Raw genomic sequence first — 17,500 nt, forward strand, 5'->3', positions numbered from 1 at the left:
CAGGATTGGTAATGTTTGTTGATTTTCTGGATTCAATTCGCTTCAAGAATAAGACGAAAGACAAAGAGGCAGTAGCAGTAATAGTAGCTGTAGTAATAAAAATAAGAATAATAACAAAAATAATAATGTTAATAATAAGAGAAAGACAGTTGGCTCGTCGTTGATCTAAATTAATACTGAGGAAAAATAGGCCACTGGCTCTTCTCTACACCCGCATACCATCACCGCGTGCCCGCTCTTATTATCACTTAATTGTGGTCAAAATGTGATTTAAAAAAAAAAAAAAGCACCATTATAACACCTCTGGGAGAAATATTGTTTTCACTGCCTCCCTCCTTCTGCTTTTGGGCCCAACTCTAATAAATATGTCAATAAATTTAGCCATCAGTGCGCAATGCCAGAGCGCATTATCAGTCTTGGGCATCGAGGTGTGTCGCACTCGACCCAAAAGAGGGGGGAAAGTGAGTTTGAAATAAACGCACGGGTTGATCCACCTGGAATGGGCCGCGATAAGAGCAGCCAGTGTTAACCAACACGTTTCCTCTACACCTCATCCGAGTCTTCCTTTCCCAAACACGCGTTCCTTTAATGTCCCGGCCTGTTTTTCCAGCCTGTGTGCGCACCGACGGTACCCAGGGGAGCCGAGGCCAAATCAGCCACAGGCCAGTGAGGGGAGAGCAGGGGGCCGGGACACCTGCTTTGGAAAAGACACTCCAGACACTAAACTTTGCTGACTTCGTTGCAATTCGTTCGTCCTAAAAAACACTTGCTTGCGGCATGGAAAAGAGACGCGCCTTTTCCTTTTTGGCCCCTGACAGAGGAGCATATGGAAAATAAGATTTATCGTTAAGTACTTTAGGATCCTGTTTGTGCAGAGGATAAAAAAAGAAGACTCTGCGTGCAACAAATGAATCCAAAGTGAAAAGCTGGAGGGGAAAGGGCAAAAGAAAGCACGCTGGTCTGATAAGAGGAGCGCATGAACACGCTTTTTCTTTACTGATACCAATAATAATAATAACAATAATACAATACTAATAATATTACAACTGATTTTATACGTTTGTTATGAAATGAATTTATAGGTAATTCGCTTGATACGCGGCAAACGCCTTCTCCAATCGCAGAAAAGCAGGCTGAGGCAGATGAATGTGACCTGTATTATCCAGAAAAATCTTTAGACGCGATGGAAAAAAAATCTGTTATTAAAGATTAATTTCAACGGCACAAAAAAAGATCATTTCCTAAATAATATTACGAAACAATTGGTGCATACACCTGTTGTAAAGGTCGAAGGTTGAAATATTTGCAGAGCGCACAAACTGCAGTGTAATTCTAAGTATCCAATTTGTATGAATGCAGGAGGATGAGGGCGAGCAGCCGTCATCATTTCAGAAATCAGACGCGCCAAACGGGTTTTTCTGGGGAAAGGATCAGATGTCAGTGTCCGCAGGGTTCAGCCTTACAGGTGGGCGAGCTCCAGAGGGAGAAAAAAAAAACCCTAACAATTCACGGAAAACCTCTAAACGCAAACGTAAAGGTGGACTTTTGTTTTCATTTACCATCAGCTTTACTTAATTCAAATTTTTTTGATGACAGTGCGCTCTTTACGCGCGGGGATATTTTAGTGGCAGGCTGTGGCTCCGAGTGACAGACGTTTCATGATGCTTTTCACTGAGCGTTTCACAAAGAGACGTTTAGCTCTCCTCAGATATTGGCTTCCCTGGATAATCTGAATTCCAAAGCAAAGCTCAGAGCCTCTGCGCTGCTCTGCTTGTTCATAAATCAGACTTTGCTGCGACCAATGAGAAAACTCTGCACGCAAAATATCTCTACATGCCACTTTGAACCTCCAATACCCAAGTGACCCACTGCTGTTATTCCCTGTGAGCAGCGCAATCTAAATATGCACCATGTTGTCATTGCACTAAAACATCTATATGCTGATGTTTAAAATATAAACGCTGTTGAGGCACGTTTAAAAGATCCAATTGCAAAGTTGTTTTTTATTAAAAATGAGCGGAATGCTGCGCGTTTTAATAGATTCACCGACACAATCGAAACGTGCGTTAACAAGCGATGAAAAAGTCGTTTGGATTGTAAAACAGACTGTTCATTTGGAATTTTACTGCCACGAGCAAGCGTGGAAGGTGCCTGTAAACATTTGCATTAAAAGGCACAAAACTATCCGCCTTAGCAATTAATTTCATGGCGCATTCATCTTTAGAAAAACACGCTTTTACGCTTAAATGTAATGAATCCACAACACCCGGGAGGTAATCTCACTTGTTGCCAAACAAATCAACTTCTTTTATGTGTTTTCTTAACTGTAATTATCGAGATATTGTTCTTCTTCTTCTTTTATTTTTAATTTGACGCTTTATTGAAAATCTCCTGGAATAAAGCGGCACTGACACTTTACCAGATATTATAAAAACTTTCCAATTTAAGACTTGAATGTTAATAAATAACATGATAGGATGCAGACTATGTGTTTTATTGCGGCTAAGGTGGTGTAATGTCAAAGTGCGGAACGATTCTTACTCGCGCAGTCGTTGATTTGGGAAGAAAGAGATTAGTAAGAGTGGTATTTCCTTTTTTTCCTCTCTCTCTCTCTCTCTCTTTGGTTGCATGCTCAAGTCCCATTCTCTGGTCAAGTTCAGTGCGTTGTTCTCCGGACCGGACGGACGCTTCTTATTGGTAGGTAGCGACAGTTACATCACGCCGCTCATGACGCGCACGTCTTCCTGTTTCCTTCAGCCGCGTCTTAAAGTGAATCTTAGTGGCGGAGGAGCGCTCCAGCATCCAGTCCTCTGCATCCAGTGCGCCTCGGAGACGCACACACGCAGTCTCTCTCTCTCTCTCGCTCTCTCTCTCTCCCTCTCCCTTGCAATCTCTCTATGTCTCTCACTCTTTTAGTCACAGCAGAGGATAGAGGGAGAGACCGACGCGCAAGAGCTCTTTTCATCTTCTATATTTTTCCTATTTTGTTCCTTTCGCTTGCGTCGCCGACTTTATTCCAGCTCTCCCTTCTCTGAGAAATTGTTATATCCCAGAAATCCAGCAATCCGCCGTGCTCTGCGTATATTCTCTTTTTTTCCGCCGTAGGAGTTCAGGTTGTCCCCCTCTTCATCTAAAGGGTAAGTAACCTTGTCCTCGGATACCTCCCTCTCTTGTTCTGCCTCGCCTGCGCACGGTGGGCGGAAAAAATAAACAAATCAAACATCATTAACGAGGAAATTTATTCTGCTGATCAACAGCTAATCATATCTATGGGGCATTATTTTGCTCTGTTTCGCTCCCCTCATCTTGATATGTGGTAAAGAGTTGCGTGAGCAGCCCGTGTGTTTTGCGAGGATGGTTTGCGGACGGTAGCCCAGCCTTCCTCATCAAAGCGGAGATCAAGTTGATTTGCAACTCTGCGAAGTAAGTTTGGGAAGCGTGTTATTTTTCCTCGTCTTTTTCTTTTTACAACTGGGGACGTGATGTAAAACACGAGCTGATTCTAGTCGAAATCTGAGACCTACTTGTATATGGTATAAAAACGTGAATTTGCTGTAAGCTCATGCTGTCTTTGTCCTGTGGACTATATCTCACTTTAACGCCTCATACGTCCCTTTTTACTGACACTCAGTCTTTCTCCGAGCTTGTCACTTCTCCTGTTAGGTGAATTTGGTGTCTCTCCTCTACGGCAACACTTTTGGACAATTGTGTGTATTGTTGTTAGTGCGTAACTGTGTCTCTTATGAGTTTTGATATCTTCCTCTGTCCTTTGACCATCAAATGCGCAAAGAAACAACCAGGTCTCACTTTAACATCTCATCGCGTAAATTTTGTTGAACTTTAACTCCTAAAAGTTACAGAAACGGTAGATTTTTTTTAATTTAGGCCAACTTTCAAAGCAGACCTCCACTCATTTTTTGGTTTCTTATCAAGGTTCGTTTCAGGGATTTGACAAACAACATGAGGCTTCCAGGAAAGAAACAGGTTCAAACGATGGGGTGAAGATCTATAAAAGTCGGGGTGAACATCAACAGCTCGTTGGAGTTCATAGCTCGAAATTGTTGGAAGGGTTTTTATGAGAGAGGGAGAGAGTGAGTGCGCATGGGCAGTGGGAGACAGGTGCGCCGTCGGAAAAGACAGGTGCTGGTGACTATTTCAAGCTCATTGTTGAGATCCTGAGGCGATAGAGTCAAGTTTTTTTTCTTGGAGATGTATCACCTCTTGTCTGAACTGTTGGATATGGCTGTCAAGACTTGGGCCAAAGCCATTTATCAAAGGGATATATTTTAGAATAATGGTGTTTTTTAGAAGGAAACATTTACCTTTATTCTAGCACATTCGGACGTTTCTAGTTTTAGCTTGTGAGTTTGCAAAACGACAATTTTCTAAATGTTTTTGAGGGTGGAAAAACCTGCTAATGCATGTCACTTGTGCGGTGCATCACACAAGACAGCGTTCAACAAAGCGAACAGCAAAGTTGTGTGTGTGCGCTTGTGTGTGAGAGAGGTTAAGTGACAAGAAAGAAACACGTCTTTTTAAAATTAACTTTCACATGCGGCCATAATATCAAGATGACACAATTTTCTTTTAGTTAGAGCAAGCAGAAAAACAGTGAGAGAAAATGTTTTTGAAATCTCACTGGAGTTCAGTTTTCTGTTGATTGTCATCACTTACACTGAGTCTTTAAAGTGATGTCTCTGAATGACTTCTGTCTTAGAATATTATAGCAAAATTAAACACAGATCTGAATCAGTCATTTGGCTTTTGATTTAAAAAAAAAATCGCAATTTTACAGCTAATTTGCAGATCCATCTTAAAGTGTGCCTAAATCAGTGTAATATTTGAGCATATTTACAACCTGTAAAGTTCAAGTGACGGAAAGAATACTGTATTTATATTTGTTATATTCTAATATTTTTCACTGAGCCACTGTGAGTCCTGATAACAGCTGGTGTTTTCCTGAAGAGTGTAAAAAGAAAAATGTGAATTGTCGCACCACTTTTATATTGTTAAGGGAACATTATAAAATGCATAATTTTACTAACCTCAGACATATTTAATTTTTTTAAAGAGAGGCATACAGATTAAATTGTCTCTGATAATATCACTGCATTTGAGATTGGATGCATCTTATATGGCTCTGACTAAGACACTGCCACCGCTGCTTACATAGCATTATTGATGCAGGCCTGTACCGACAAAACGTTTCGCTTTCAGAGGGGCATTAGGGTTTTTGTAAGAGCGCTTTACGTTGCTCCTTGCCAGAGTTGACCCTCGTGACCTATTCATTTGAGCAGAATTAACTGCCCTTGCCAGATGAAAAGACAAACAAAAAACACAGAAGTGAGCTCACGCTGGCACCAAAATCAATAGGCCTATTTTGTGTTTCTTTTATGTGTCACTCCCTCCATTGCTTAAGATATGATGGCTATATTGATTAATGTGGTTGCAGAACTTGCACTTTAAAATTACGCAATGCGTAAACATGATTTAAAAAGAGAATATTTTGGTGAATTGATCAAACGATAGCTCACTTACGTAATAGGATTTTGTAAAGTGTACATGAAGATGTACTATGTGCACTGCCTCGCCTTGTTCGCCACATTTTTTTACTCTTAACCTTATTTCTTATAATTTTATTTTGTAATTTAATAGCTCTTATGTTGGCTCACACCGCACAAAAATGGAAATGAGGACAAGTACTTAAGTAATTACCATAATTTTATGCAGCTTTGTGTTCCGTGGGAACTGGTTCAGTGTCGCGCAGTGTGTAACAGGGGACAGGATAAAATGTAGGACTTTGCCCTGGAATGTCATGCCAAGGCCTAATTCTGACCCCATCTTGCCTGTTCTCTTTACCCCTCTTCCACTGATCCTCACTGCCTAAATCTAAATATGGATGTCCCTGCATTTGCAGAAACATATGAGGGAGGACTGTCAACTGGTTTGAGACAAAACTCTTCAATTTATGTCCATAATGTCGGTTTGAGCAGTTGTTGGTATTGGTATAGACTGACAGATTTTTGATCGTTTCATTCTATCAAAACTTTCAAGTTTTTCCGTTCAGTGTAAATTTAGTTTTGAAACTGAAGGGTTCTATGACATGTCCTGAGTGAGTGATTTAGACTCTGAAAATATTTTTCGGTTTGGTGAGTCATGCATCTGTGAATTTTTGCCCGCAGGTACTCAAAGGCTTTGATCCTAGAGGACTGGGTTTGTGGGATATGGCCCAATAGCAGCAGCCCGTGATGCCGGACCATGACAGCGACTCCCTCCTGAACAGACAGACCAAGCGAAGACGTGTGGACATTGGTGTTAAGAGGACCGTGGGCAGCACAGCCTCCTCCGCAGCAGCAGCCACAGCAGCAACCACTGATAACATAGCCCGCGCCAAAGCAGCCATTTTCAGTGCCATGAACTCTCTGAGCTCCCACTCTCACCACGGATCAGACACAGACTCCATGGAGTGCTCTGTAGTGCAGCCACATGGTGGGCCTGGCGTTGTATCAGCCAGTGACAGTGAGTCCAAGTCCAATGTACTCCGAAAGCTACTGAAGAGGGCCAACTCATATGAGGACACCATGATGCCCTTCCCTGGCACCACCATTATCTCCCAGCTTCTCAAGAATAACATGGCTAAAAATGGAGGAGGACCCGAGAGGGGAGAAAGAGGGGACAGGGGTGACAGAGGGGATGCCGGCTTCCCCGGATCAGGGCTATCCAATGCAAGTTCAGATGCTCCCCAAGAGGATGCCTGCAGTAACTCCTCCCAGGACAGCACCCCTCAAGAGTGCTTGTCACCGTTTGGTCGTCCTCCTGGCCTGGCCACCTTTGACATCGAACGTCTCAATGATGAACACCTGCGTGCCAAGCGAGCCCGCGTAGAGAACATTATACGTGGTATGAGCCACTCACCCAGCGTGGTGGTACCTGCTGCTTCCCGTCATGAGCGTGACCATGAGATGGATGGAGAAAGGGATATGGAGCTAGACTGCCCACCCCCTCAGTCTCAGCAGCAGGCCCCCAGCAGTCCACGGGGAGGTGAGGTGTGCAGCAGCAGCAGCCGAGAGAACAAGCGTAAGCAGCGTCTCCCTCAGCAGCAACAGCAGAGCTTCACCCAGCTGGTGTGTCAGAGGAAGGAACAGAAGCAAGAGGAGCGACGGCAACTGAAGCTGCAGCTGGAGGACATGCAGAAACAGCTACGTCAGCTGCAGGAGAAGTTCTTTCAGATCTATGACTCAACCGACGACTCAGAACACAACGACCTCCACAATGACCTCCACAATGACATAGGAAACATGTCTGAGGACAGCCCAACCCGGTCTGACACTGGCGGTGATGACCGGGGTGGGGATGACTTGCGATCTGACAATGAGATGTCTGACCTGGACCCAGGCCATTTTCTAGACAGGGCACGAGCACTGCTCCAAGAGCAGGCCCTGCTGGCGGACGGGGAGAAGCCAAGAAGAGAGGGGCTCAGCCGGAGCAAAGCACAGGGAGGTCCAGGTTCCTCCATGCATGCTGAAGGTAAACAGCTGGCTGAAACACTGAAGCAGGAACTCAATTCAGCCATGACCCAGGTGGTCGACACCGTGGTTAAGGTGTTTGCCAAGCCTCCACGCCCTACACCCCAGCAGGCCTTCCCCCCACTTTCCATACCTCCTGAAAGATTTCCCACTGTTGTCAATGGAGACAACCCCAACTTCCACACCGCCAACCAGAGGCTGCAGTGTTTCGGCGATGTCATCATTCCCAATCCACTAGACTCCTTCGCCAGCATGCCCGGGATGCCAGGCGCCACCAATGACCAAACCGAGGCGCTGCCTTTAGTCGTGAGGAAGACACCCGCTGAGCACCACCACCAGTCCTCAGCTGTAGGTGCACATGGCGGGCATCACCACCCTGCCCTTCACCCCTCCTCGCTCTCTGCCTCCATGGGCTTCAGCCCCCCATCCTTTAGACACCCCTTTCCACTTCCTCTGATGGGCTACCCTTTCCAGAGTCCCCTTGGTGCACCCACAGGTGGCTACCCAGGAAAGGACCGTTCCTCACCAGACTCCATGGACCTGTCCCGGGAGACCACCAGCCTGAGGACCAAGATGTCATCAGGTCACCACCTGGGGCACCACCATCGCTCTTGTTCACCAGCGCACCCCGGCAGCACAGCCGAGGGACTCTCCTTGTCCCTCATCAAGTCTGAGTGCGGTGACCTCCAGGACATGGCTGACATCTCACCCTACTCAGGCAGCAATGTATCCTTTAAAAAAATCTGGGTGGAGTGTGTGTGAGAGCGAGATTGTGCATTTTAAAGGTGTTGAAAGGCAATAATAGGTGAATGGCAGCGACCCTGCTGTTTTAAACTCTCCATGGTCCAGTTGAGACCAGCTCATGCCTGTGTAAGCCAGGAAAAATCTGATTTCAGGTGGTAATTCCCTGCAGAGACAGGTGCGAAACATTGCATCTGAACCACAAAGAGTTAAAAATCAAATCTTTTTTAGCCTGTTTGAAACTAGCATAAGAATCTGAGAAATTGTTGATGAATCACTTTTCCTCCCACTGCTGTTCTCTTCTCCATTGTACTGCATTGTTGCATTTATTTTTATACTCATACCTCTTCCTTCTCACAGCACCGTACAGCCTTTTCTTCCATCTTCAATCCTAAGTGCTTTAAAAGCTTTCTTGTCACATATCACTTACTCAGAAAGATTAGGTCCCCATGACATTTACTGCCCCAATTCCTTTTATAAAAAAATGGCCTGAAAGAACAAGGAGGGAGATAGCATCCTGAAACTTGGCACACAATGGTGTTATATAGCCTCCCTTATAGTTTAACCCCACTGTGCCCCAATCATACCCTACGGATAAAGAGGCTATCCCCTATGGGAGGCTCAAATTGAATCCCCCAGGGACTCAGGACTAATAGCTTAAACAGATACATTCAGTCCCGTCTCTGTTTCCCCTATACCTCCTTAGTCCCTAAGTATTCAACACCCCTTAACCCTTATGAAAATTTGATTTGTGTCACTGGTTGTCCTTAGAAAGCTTTGTCTTCATGTCATTAACCTTCATTACATGCTTAAGAAATTAATCAAACAGCCCTGTACCTGTTATGGCTTTATTAGTTAACGTGTATTTAACACTTTGGATGCCTTGTTTTTGCTTTTGCGTGTACCTGAGTGCCTAGCCCTTTTCGAGCATGTGTCTTTTTGTGTATGTGCATGTCACAAAAGGTTCGCCTGAGGACTCGGTAAAGATGTATATTTATGATTGCTTGTGTTTTCTCTTGTGTTCCTCTTATCATCCATCGCTGTTGTAAAAAGCCCACAATCATTGTCGTTTCTTTTCTCTTTTTTTCATTTCATAAAGATCTGTCAACAGCCCGGGGGGCCCTTCGGCTGTTGCTTGGCAGCCAAATACTTCTTTTTTTGTTTTCCCTCCCTGCAAACCCCCCCTCCTCCCTGTCTTTTCTTTGAAGCGGACGTTAACAGGTGTTTGCAGCGAGCTGTTTATCTTTCATTACCTCGCCTTGTCTTGTCTTCTGACCCAAGGGTGAACGCTTTCCAGAGATCCATAATCCTTTGCTTCTACGGGCTCCCGATGGAGGGATGAAAAGAGAAAAGGGAGAGAGACATACAGAGACTGAGAGAAAGTAGAAAACAATCAAACAATAACCACATATGCCAGATGCTGTGGCTTTCATTGTAGCATTTATAAATGCAGAGCATTAACAGATGTACTCCCCTAAATGGAAAGAATAGGCAGGACAGCATGTCCACGTGTTGTTTTATTTTTGATTCCTTATGTTTATTCCACAGGTATAGGGACAAAGTTTGGCATTTACAGGACATACAGGATTCATATATTTTTTCTTATACTTTGACATTTATGAATTAGTTTCATTTACAGTTGCACTCTTACAGCTGGTCCCACTGATGTAGATTTTTGTCATATTTCCGTTGCTGTCTTTTTTTTTCTGGAACCTCAGAAACCACAGACAGCTTGTCAGACATTTTGCGAAGTGTGTTCAAGTTCACTAGCTCGCGCCAGCGTTATGGAGCAGATGGCTGCTATCAATTTCCTCATTTGTTCTCAGTCCGACTCCAAATATTCTTGTCCTTACACCTGGAATTAGGAAGAGGAGCAGCTATTTTCCTCTCATGACTTTGGGCTTTGGGGAAGTGTTGTGAGAATGATGATGTCTTGTCAGATGTGGCAGGCGAACAGTGGGCCAGCTGGTATGAGTGCACCATCATGACAAAATAATAGCCTTGCACGCCACCCCTAAGTCCAATCACAATTACATTTGCAAGCTGTGAGTGAATTGGAGATGAAAATGCCTCATCAGGAGATATGAAGCTTCTTAATTGTCGTCTGAAGGGAGGTGATATTGTGTTTATGGCTGGAGAGGTAAAACCTCGACGTCTTTGTTTTAAAATAATTTTTAATTTCAGTGATAAGGGGAAAGCGATGCTAATCCTAATTGAAAAAGCAAAAACAAATTAATCCGAGTGTAAGTGCACAGCTTTCAGAGCAAATAAATCCCACCTTGCCTTGCTGAAAAAGAGCTCCCTTTTCCTCTGTCTCTCACTCTCTGTGTCTGAGGATCCATTGTATCCCCTCCACTCGGAGCAGATGGTGTGGTGTGGAGAGTGAAGTGCTGCTCTTTTGGCCAGGCCTGACAGAGTAACACCAGTCTGCCAGGGTTTCCCCCACAAGACCCTCGCTGCGTATACAACCAACTCTCCCTCTCTCTCACTGAATCAGACAAAGTAGACAGGGTCTTTAAGGAGCCAACCCAGTGTGGTTCAGCATTTGCTGGCTTTGCGGTGTAACCCCGAGGCCAAGGGCAATCCAATCTAGCAGCTGATGCCTTCTTCCCACTCTACAGTTACAGCTACATCTGGACACTTGACTGATTTTAACGATCACCGCCACCCCTGTAGATCATAAATAATGTCAAGCAATGTATTTTGTCCACTCAAGTGTAAACAGTCTTCATGAAAACTTCGGGCTGTATCTTCTGTGTAATTTAAAGCCCTGTCTTGCCTTTGCTTGATGAAAATCCTTGTTGAAACGGCCTGAGGTCTTAACATGCAGCCCGCCCCCATCCCCGTTCCCTTTTCAATGTCTTATCCTGCAGATTGATATTATCAGATGCATTATACGGCCGTTAATTCACCATGGAAATGGCTTGGGCCGTTCGGTGGCGCAGATGTGTTTCAGTCCCCCCCATCACTGGCTGTGTCCAAAGCCTCAGAGCCCCTCTTCTCCTTCTCCTCCTCCTTCTTTTGCTCCTCCAAGGGTTTGGCAGTGGCAGAGAGGCTGGGGGATAGGGGTGGAGCAGAGGGAGGAGGAGGGGGATGTAATTGAAGGTTGGAACCATGCTTTCCCTCAAGGTGCCCCCACCAGCCCATCTCCATCCTCTCTGCTGTTCAATCCAGGCGATCCATTAGGAAGACAAGGCCTCTGACATGTATTTGAATATGGCCTGTGAGTGTGAGAAGGTTTTTCATGTTGCTCGGGCCAGTGTTTGCGACTATCTCCTAGACCTTGTTTTGCCACTGATATGAGGCCAGCTTTAGACAGTCATATTCAGGCTTGGCATGTGTTGTCGCCAAGCCATTAGGCCTTCTTGCCCGTCACTGGCGTTAACTGCTGTCTTTGTCTGTGATATGCAAATGTCTCCTTTTTTCTTCTTCCTTTTTTTGGGTGGAGGTTAGCGTGGGGTGTAGGCAAAGGCGTTTGCTTACTTTGACTGTGAAATGAGCCTCCTTATGTAAAAGCATCGGCTGTCGTGCTGGCCAGCGTTTTATTTACCGTGACGCTCTCACACCTGATACGGACGATGCTAATTGCAAGCAAATGGTTTTGCTTTGGTGCGCTGTCTTCAGCCCCCCTACACCCCCACCCCTACCAGCCCTGCATTCATGCCTGGAAGGAAATTTGGTTACCCTTCATCCAAACGACGATTTCTTGCCAATCTCACTGCCAATTATTAGCATGCACATACTGTATTTGTGATAATATCAGTCGCTGCATTTGCTTGATCTACCATAAGTTGTTTCCCTCCAAACAGTTGTTAATGTCCTTAATGGCAGCTATCTGCAGATCCAAGAGGGTCTCTCTCCCAATCATCTGAAGAAAGCCAAGCTCATGTTTTTCTACACCCGTTACCCAAGCTCCAATATGCTCAAGATGTTCTTCTCTGATGTCAAGGTAAGTCCAAATCGTCCCCTTCAGTCCTTTTTCTAACATTTGCCAATAGCGTACTCTTTTTCATGTTGGTGCACACTGTCTCTGCTCAGCTATCGTCATACTCATTTGTTGGACCTTAATCTTCTTCAGATGGTGGCTTCTTTAGTGGCGTGTAACAAGTGTAAAGATGGATAACACTCTGGAGCGTCTGCTCTCTTGTACATTTGTCAACGGACTTGCTTTAAAAAGGGGAAGTTGTCCTTATTATTTGTGATGTGCCAACTTCAGCTGCTGAAAACAGTGTTCGCTTGTCTGTCTTGAAATGAGGCTCTTTCCCTCACTAAGTTATGGTTTTATGCAAAAGATGAAAGAAGAGGAAGTTGAATGGGTTTACATGAGGGAGCTGGAGAGCCTATGAGTATTCTAAAGATAAAGAGCGAGATGAGTAATGGAGGGGTGGAGAGGGCAGAGAGGAGGATGGAGCCTAGAGACGGAGGAGTGGTTATCTGAGCAGGTGTAGGGAGGATGGTTTGATAGAGGGAGGGGAGAAGAGAAAGAGTCGGTTTAGGGAACATGACGAGGATGAGCGTTAGCTCCACTGGGAGTTTAATGAAGGAAATTTGGAAAACAAAGCACAATATGTAAGCTGCACAAAAAAACAAGAACAACAACACAATGGCCGTTGTGGTGTGTGCGACCGAGTTTGTTTGTGTTGTTGTTGTTTTGTGTGTGTGTGTGTGTGCCCCTCTCGGACCATACGGAGGGGTAAACACTGTGACATATCCAGGCCATCTTATTCAAATGAGAAGATAAAGGTCCCCTTTTTTCCCAGCAGCCCCCTCTTGGACGCCGTCGCCACCGAGCACGACTCGTGGGTCACATGAATTTTCTCTCAGCGCATCATTGGTTAGGTTGAAAATGAGGGAACGTGTTGGCAAAGCGGGTAGGCACCTGTAAATGTTGATTTGCTACAAAACTCCTCAATATTAAAAGTATCCTACTGATTTGACATTGGTGTTATTTGCTGTTTACATTAACAATTACCATTTAAGATCTGAATCACTTGTTTTACTGACTAATCACTCCTGATGAGGTGGCCTCTTCATGAATGGCTTCATCAGATACTTAAACAAGGTCAAGATAGTTAAGGGGATTATGAGTCACACTGGTTTGTTTTTGTTTTCAGTGGAGGACAATGAACTCAAGCTGTAAGTCTGCAGACATGTATGGGAATGAGACTGACTATCTAATTAGATTCAGCCAGTGTGGCCTCTTAGCGAGTGGGTGTCCTCAGACATAAGTCTTGAAGGCTAATCAGGTCTCAACTAATCAGGTCTTGGCTGTCAAGAACCTAATGAACGTGGGAAGTGGGTTGCTCTAACAACCGGGGGACGCTGTAGCTGCTGTCCCCCGTCCTTAAGCTCCTTTTAAGACTACTGTGACTTTTCTTGACTTTTGGTGTTTGTGAAATGTTTTGACAGATGTGTCATAATACCATTGTTGGTGCTGCTAATGACAGCCTATAGCATCATCCCACTCCCTTTAAGACTCATTATTAATGCAGATATTGTTTTGATTGAGGGCGAATAATTATGAGAAGGTACTCAACAGATTAAATTAAGATTCAGTCATTAATAAAGTCGGCTGAAGTTCTTGCCTTTGTAAAGAGATACAGGGATAGATGGATGTGCTATATATTAATTATAGGCTGGACCTTGCTGCATTGTACATTTTCCATTAATTTTTAGCAAAGACAACCTAAAACAAACACACACCTTGCTTTCTTTGTCTTTGGCTGCGGCTCTTTTAGCGACAAGCCTCAGTATTTGGGACAGCCATGTGCTGTGGAGTAGCGGAGGTCAGGAGGGTTTTCCCTTTTCTATATGTCATTCCTTCTCTTTTCTTTTTTTTCGCTGATGGTGTGGCATGGTATGTGTGCCTCGGCGGGGCCGGGGAGAAAGAAAAGCCAGCCGCTGGATTTGAGTCGCCGCAGTAACAAAAGCCCGCTTTCCAGGGCCGCTTTTTGTGTGCAGTCAGCCAATAGGCAGCCGGAGATTATCTCCCACAATTCACCCCTGCGAAAACAGGAAACGTTGGAAAGCCCTGATGACTGTGAAGGGGCTTACCAGAGAGAGAGGGAGAAAGAGAAAGAGAAAGAGAGCGAGAGAGAGATGGAGGCCCGTACAGGCTTCTCTGCCTTTCTGCTCTCCTCTCCGGCTGTTCTGGATGTAGCTTAGCACTCTGAGGTCATCTGTGTGCTTTCTGCTCCATTGTTGACCACTATGTCAGGGAAAGTGTTGGCGAGAGACACACTTTGGTTCGTCATCCAAATGCTTTTCAGCCGAATGTTTTCATCCTAAACCGAAAAAAGAGTGTCATTCTACGTATTAATAAATTAGCTGATGTGTGTGCAGACGTTTGGAGCTGATGGTCAAAGTGCCTGAATACTTCTGGCAGGCGACTAATATAGTTTAGACCAGAGATACTTGAGTGTTTTCCTATTCTGGACTTAAGTATGCGCCTGTGCATGAGCCGCATGAGCCGAACGTATGTGTGTGTGTGTGTGTGTGTGTGTGTGTGTGTGTGTGTGTGTGTGTGTGTGTGTGTGTGTGTGCGCGCGCCACTGTCTGTCTTGTGCTGTTAGCACTAAGCGCTGACCTTTCACAGGCTCTTGAGTGTGAGTGTGAGAAACACGCTCTCGCTGTCCCTCTCTCATCTGCCTCTCAGCCAGGCGCGCACACACACACCCTTATGCACACTTATATGCTCAAAATGCAGTGCATCCACACACACACACACACACACACACACACACACACACACACACACACACACACACACGTTTCCTCGCTGCATCTCATGTCTGTGCTGGCTGACCCCTGCCAGCTCTGATTAAGGAGCTGCAGTGATGTGCTCCTTTGAACCGGGTATCTCCTTTTACACTGAACACACTCCTCCTTAGCCGCTACCAGGGGTCCTCTGTCCCCCACCAGCAGCGTAATGAAACAAGACTGCAGGAAGCTGCAGGGCGACTTGCCAAGTTGATGCAGATATAATGTAATTTAGTGCATTTACCTGCATGTACAGTAAATATTGTACGCTTTGTGTGCTCCCTGCTGTGATTTAGCAACAGTTCAGTTCACTTGCACAGGCCCCCGCTAATAGATCTTCCTCTGAGCTGCCAGTATAATAAAGTAATCCTTGTCCAAAGTGACAAATCTATCCGTCACCCGGCTGCAGTGACACCAAAGGTCTCCTGTATGAGCGATGGTAACTCTTTCACTGACTTTAATCTCAGGATGTAGCGCTCCATCTTGCACACGCCTCAGATGCATGCAGGCACACTTACATAGCTGGACAACCAATTCGGTAATGTCTCAGATCCACAGCCAATAAGACTTGTTCTGATCTTACACATGAGGACGACACCAACAACTTGAGTGAAATAGTGTTTTTGTGCTGTCACACTCCGACTGTCTGCTACATTGTGTGTGTTTAAGAATAGCCCCGTGCAGCTGATGTATTTGTAAGTGTCAGTAGTTTGTTTGTTTGACACTCCGATGTCACGACCCCAGCTTGCTGACTGCTCACGTTCCGACCCTCTGGCCCCCACCTCCAGCAAAACGCCATTGTCCGACGGCACTGACCTGCACCCGTCCTCCTCTCCTCCCTGCGCCCCCCCCTTCCCTCCCTCATTTCCCCATTTATGCTCACCCTGCACTTTACGACAGCCACCATGATACCCCTCCTCTCCCCCCACATACACCCTCCCAAACCCCTGCCAAACAATGTCAAGCGGACTTATTCTTCCACTCCGCCATTATGTCATCTGCTGATCATTCCAGAAAGGCACGGCGCTCTCCTTTAGCCCCCCCCCAATCCCACCTTGGTCCAACTCGGTGTGATTCGCCAACTTTTCTGTCTGTCTTTTCCGTTCCCTTGCCTCGCCCTCCCCGTCTTCGTGTGCTTGCGTGTGTTTGACTGCCATCCCAGATCGCGAAGAGTGTGTGTGCATGTTTGTGCGTGTCTGTGTGTTGTCGAACAATAGCCGGAGCCTAATCTCCATGTCAAAACCGCTCTGCCTCCCCAGCGAGCAGTCCGCTCAGCGTTTAGTAGCATTTTGTCCCCCCATTCTTCCAGCACCACAAAAAGAGCAGAGGGGAGGGGAGGGAGGCGTGAAGGCCTGTGTGTGTGTGTGTGTGTGTGTGTGTGTGTGTGTGTGTGTGTGTGTGTGTGTGTGTGTGTGTGTATGAAGGGTGTGGGTGATAGTTAAGAGTATCAAGCATTTCACAGGCTCGAATTTAGAATTTGTGAGATGTAATATCTGGGAGTCCTACAGGAAAAAGGGGTTATTTGTATGTTTTTAAGATTTCCATCAGAGTTTTCACAGTGGGTCATTTTGGGGTGGGCAGGCGAAGCAGCTACCCCGAGCCCCCGAGGTCCTTATCTAGTGGTTTGGATGTTTAGACAGTGTTTTCACTGCTGAGACCAGGCGGAAAAAGAGCCGAGGCTCTTAATAGGTTTACCTCGTCCTATTGAATCCAGCCGAGCGGCACAGATCAGATAGCCACAGTCTTCTCCGCAACGCTTATCATCTCTGTCTTTCTCTCCCCTTTTTTTTTTTCTTTTTTTCTTCTTCTTTCTTTCTGCCTGGGAGGTGCGGAGAGGGGAGGAGAATCAGGGTGTAATTGGTGAACGGGGTTAAGTACATGTTTGAGCCCCCTGCGGGCCAGGGCGCTTCAGATGATGACTTAATCGTTTTTCTGGTCAATTATGTGTTTGCGGTCTCACGTCCCCCCCACACACACCACCTCTCTCTCCACTCTCAGGGTTATGATAGGGGGGAGGTCTGCTCCCAGTGGGGAAGATGAACCACACACACACACACACCCTCTCACTCTCACTCTTTTCTCCCCCTCCTCCCTGCTAGCTGTCTTACTTAATGTCTCTATTATCTTCCTTCACTCCACAACCTATGTGGAGTCTTTTATCTTTCTTTCTCTATTTATTTTACCAAGCTATTAACTTCTCACCTCACGTCTCGACTCCCTGATGTGAAATGACACGCTGTCATCCTTGCACTTCTCCTTCTTGTTCATACTCAAATTCAATGCTTAATAAGGTTTAGACATGACTTTCTTCCCTCTACACTGCTTGCATGAAGAATATTTACAGATCCCATTCATTTCCACTCAAAATGTCTTTGGATTTAAAGTGATTTAACCACCTTAACGGTGCTAACTCTCCCTTATCTCTCGTTCCAGTTCAACCGCTGCATAACCTCCCAGCTGATCAAGTGGTTCAG

General features: G+C 45.5%; 1 protein-coding gene across 2 annotated transcripts in view; it reads left to right on the forward strand.

The window, feature by feature from the left end:
* Positions 1 to 2,822: 2,822 nt before the first annotated feature.
* The window catches only part of LOC139347714 (prospero homeobox protein 1-like), a 33,286-nt gene continuing 18,608 nt past the window's right edge, over positions 2,823 to 17,500 (forward strand). For both annotated transcript variants that reach the window (XM_070987465.1, XM_070987466.1), the window contains exons 1-4: positions 2,823 to 3,137; positions 6,183 to 8,252; positions 12,109 to 12,216; positions 17,460 to 17,500. The exon at positions 17,460 to 17,500 is cut by the window's right edge and continues 154 nt beyond it. In XM_070987465.1, coding sequence (XP_070843566.1) covers positions 6,249 to 8,252; positions 12,109 to 12,216; positions 17,460 to 17,500 — 2,153 coding nt within the window. In that variant the 5' untranslated portion in view covers positions 2,823 to 3,137; positions 6,183 to 6,248. The remainder of the gene's footprint in view (positions 3,138 to 6,182; positions 8,253 to 12,108; positions 12,217 to 17,459) is intronic.

The sequence above is a fragment of the Chaetodon trifascialis genome, chromosome 19, assembly GCF_039877785.1.
Source record: "Chaetodon trifascialis isolate fChaTrf1 chromosome 19, fChaTrf1.hap1, whole genome shotgun sequence".
Classification (NCBI taxonomy): Eukaryota; Metazoa; Chordata; class Actinopteri; order Chaetodontiformes; family Chaetodontidae; genus Chaetodon; species Chaetodon trifascialis.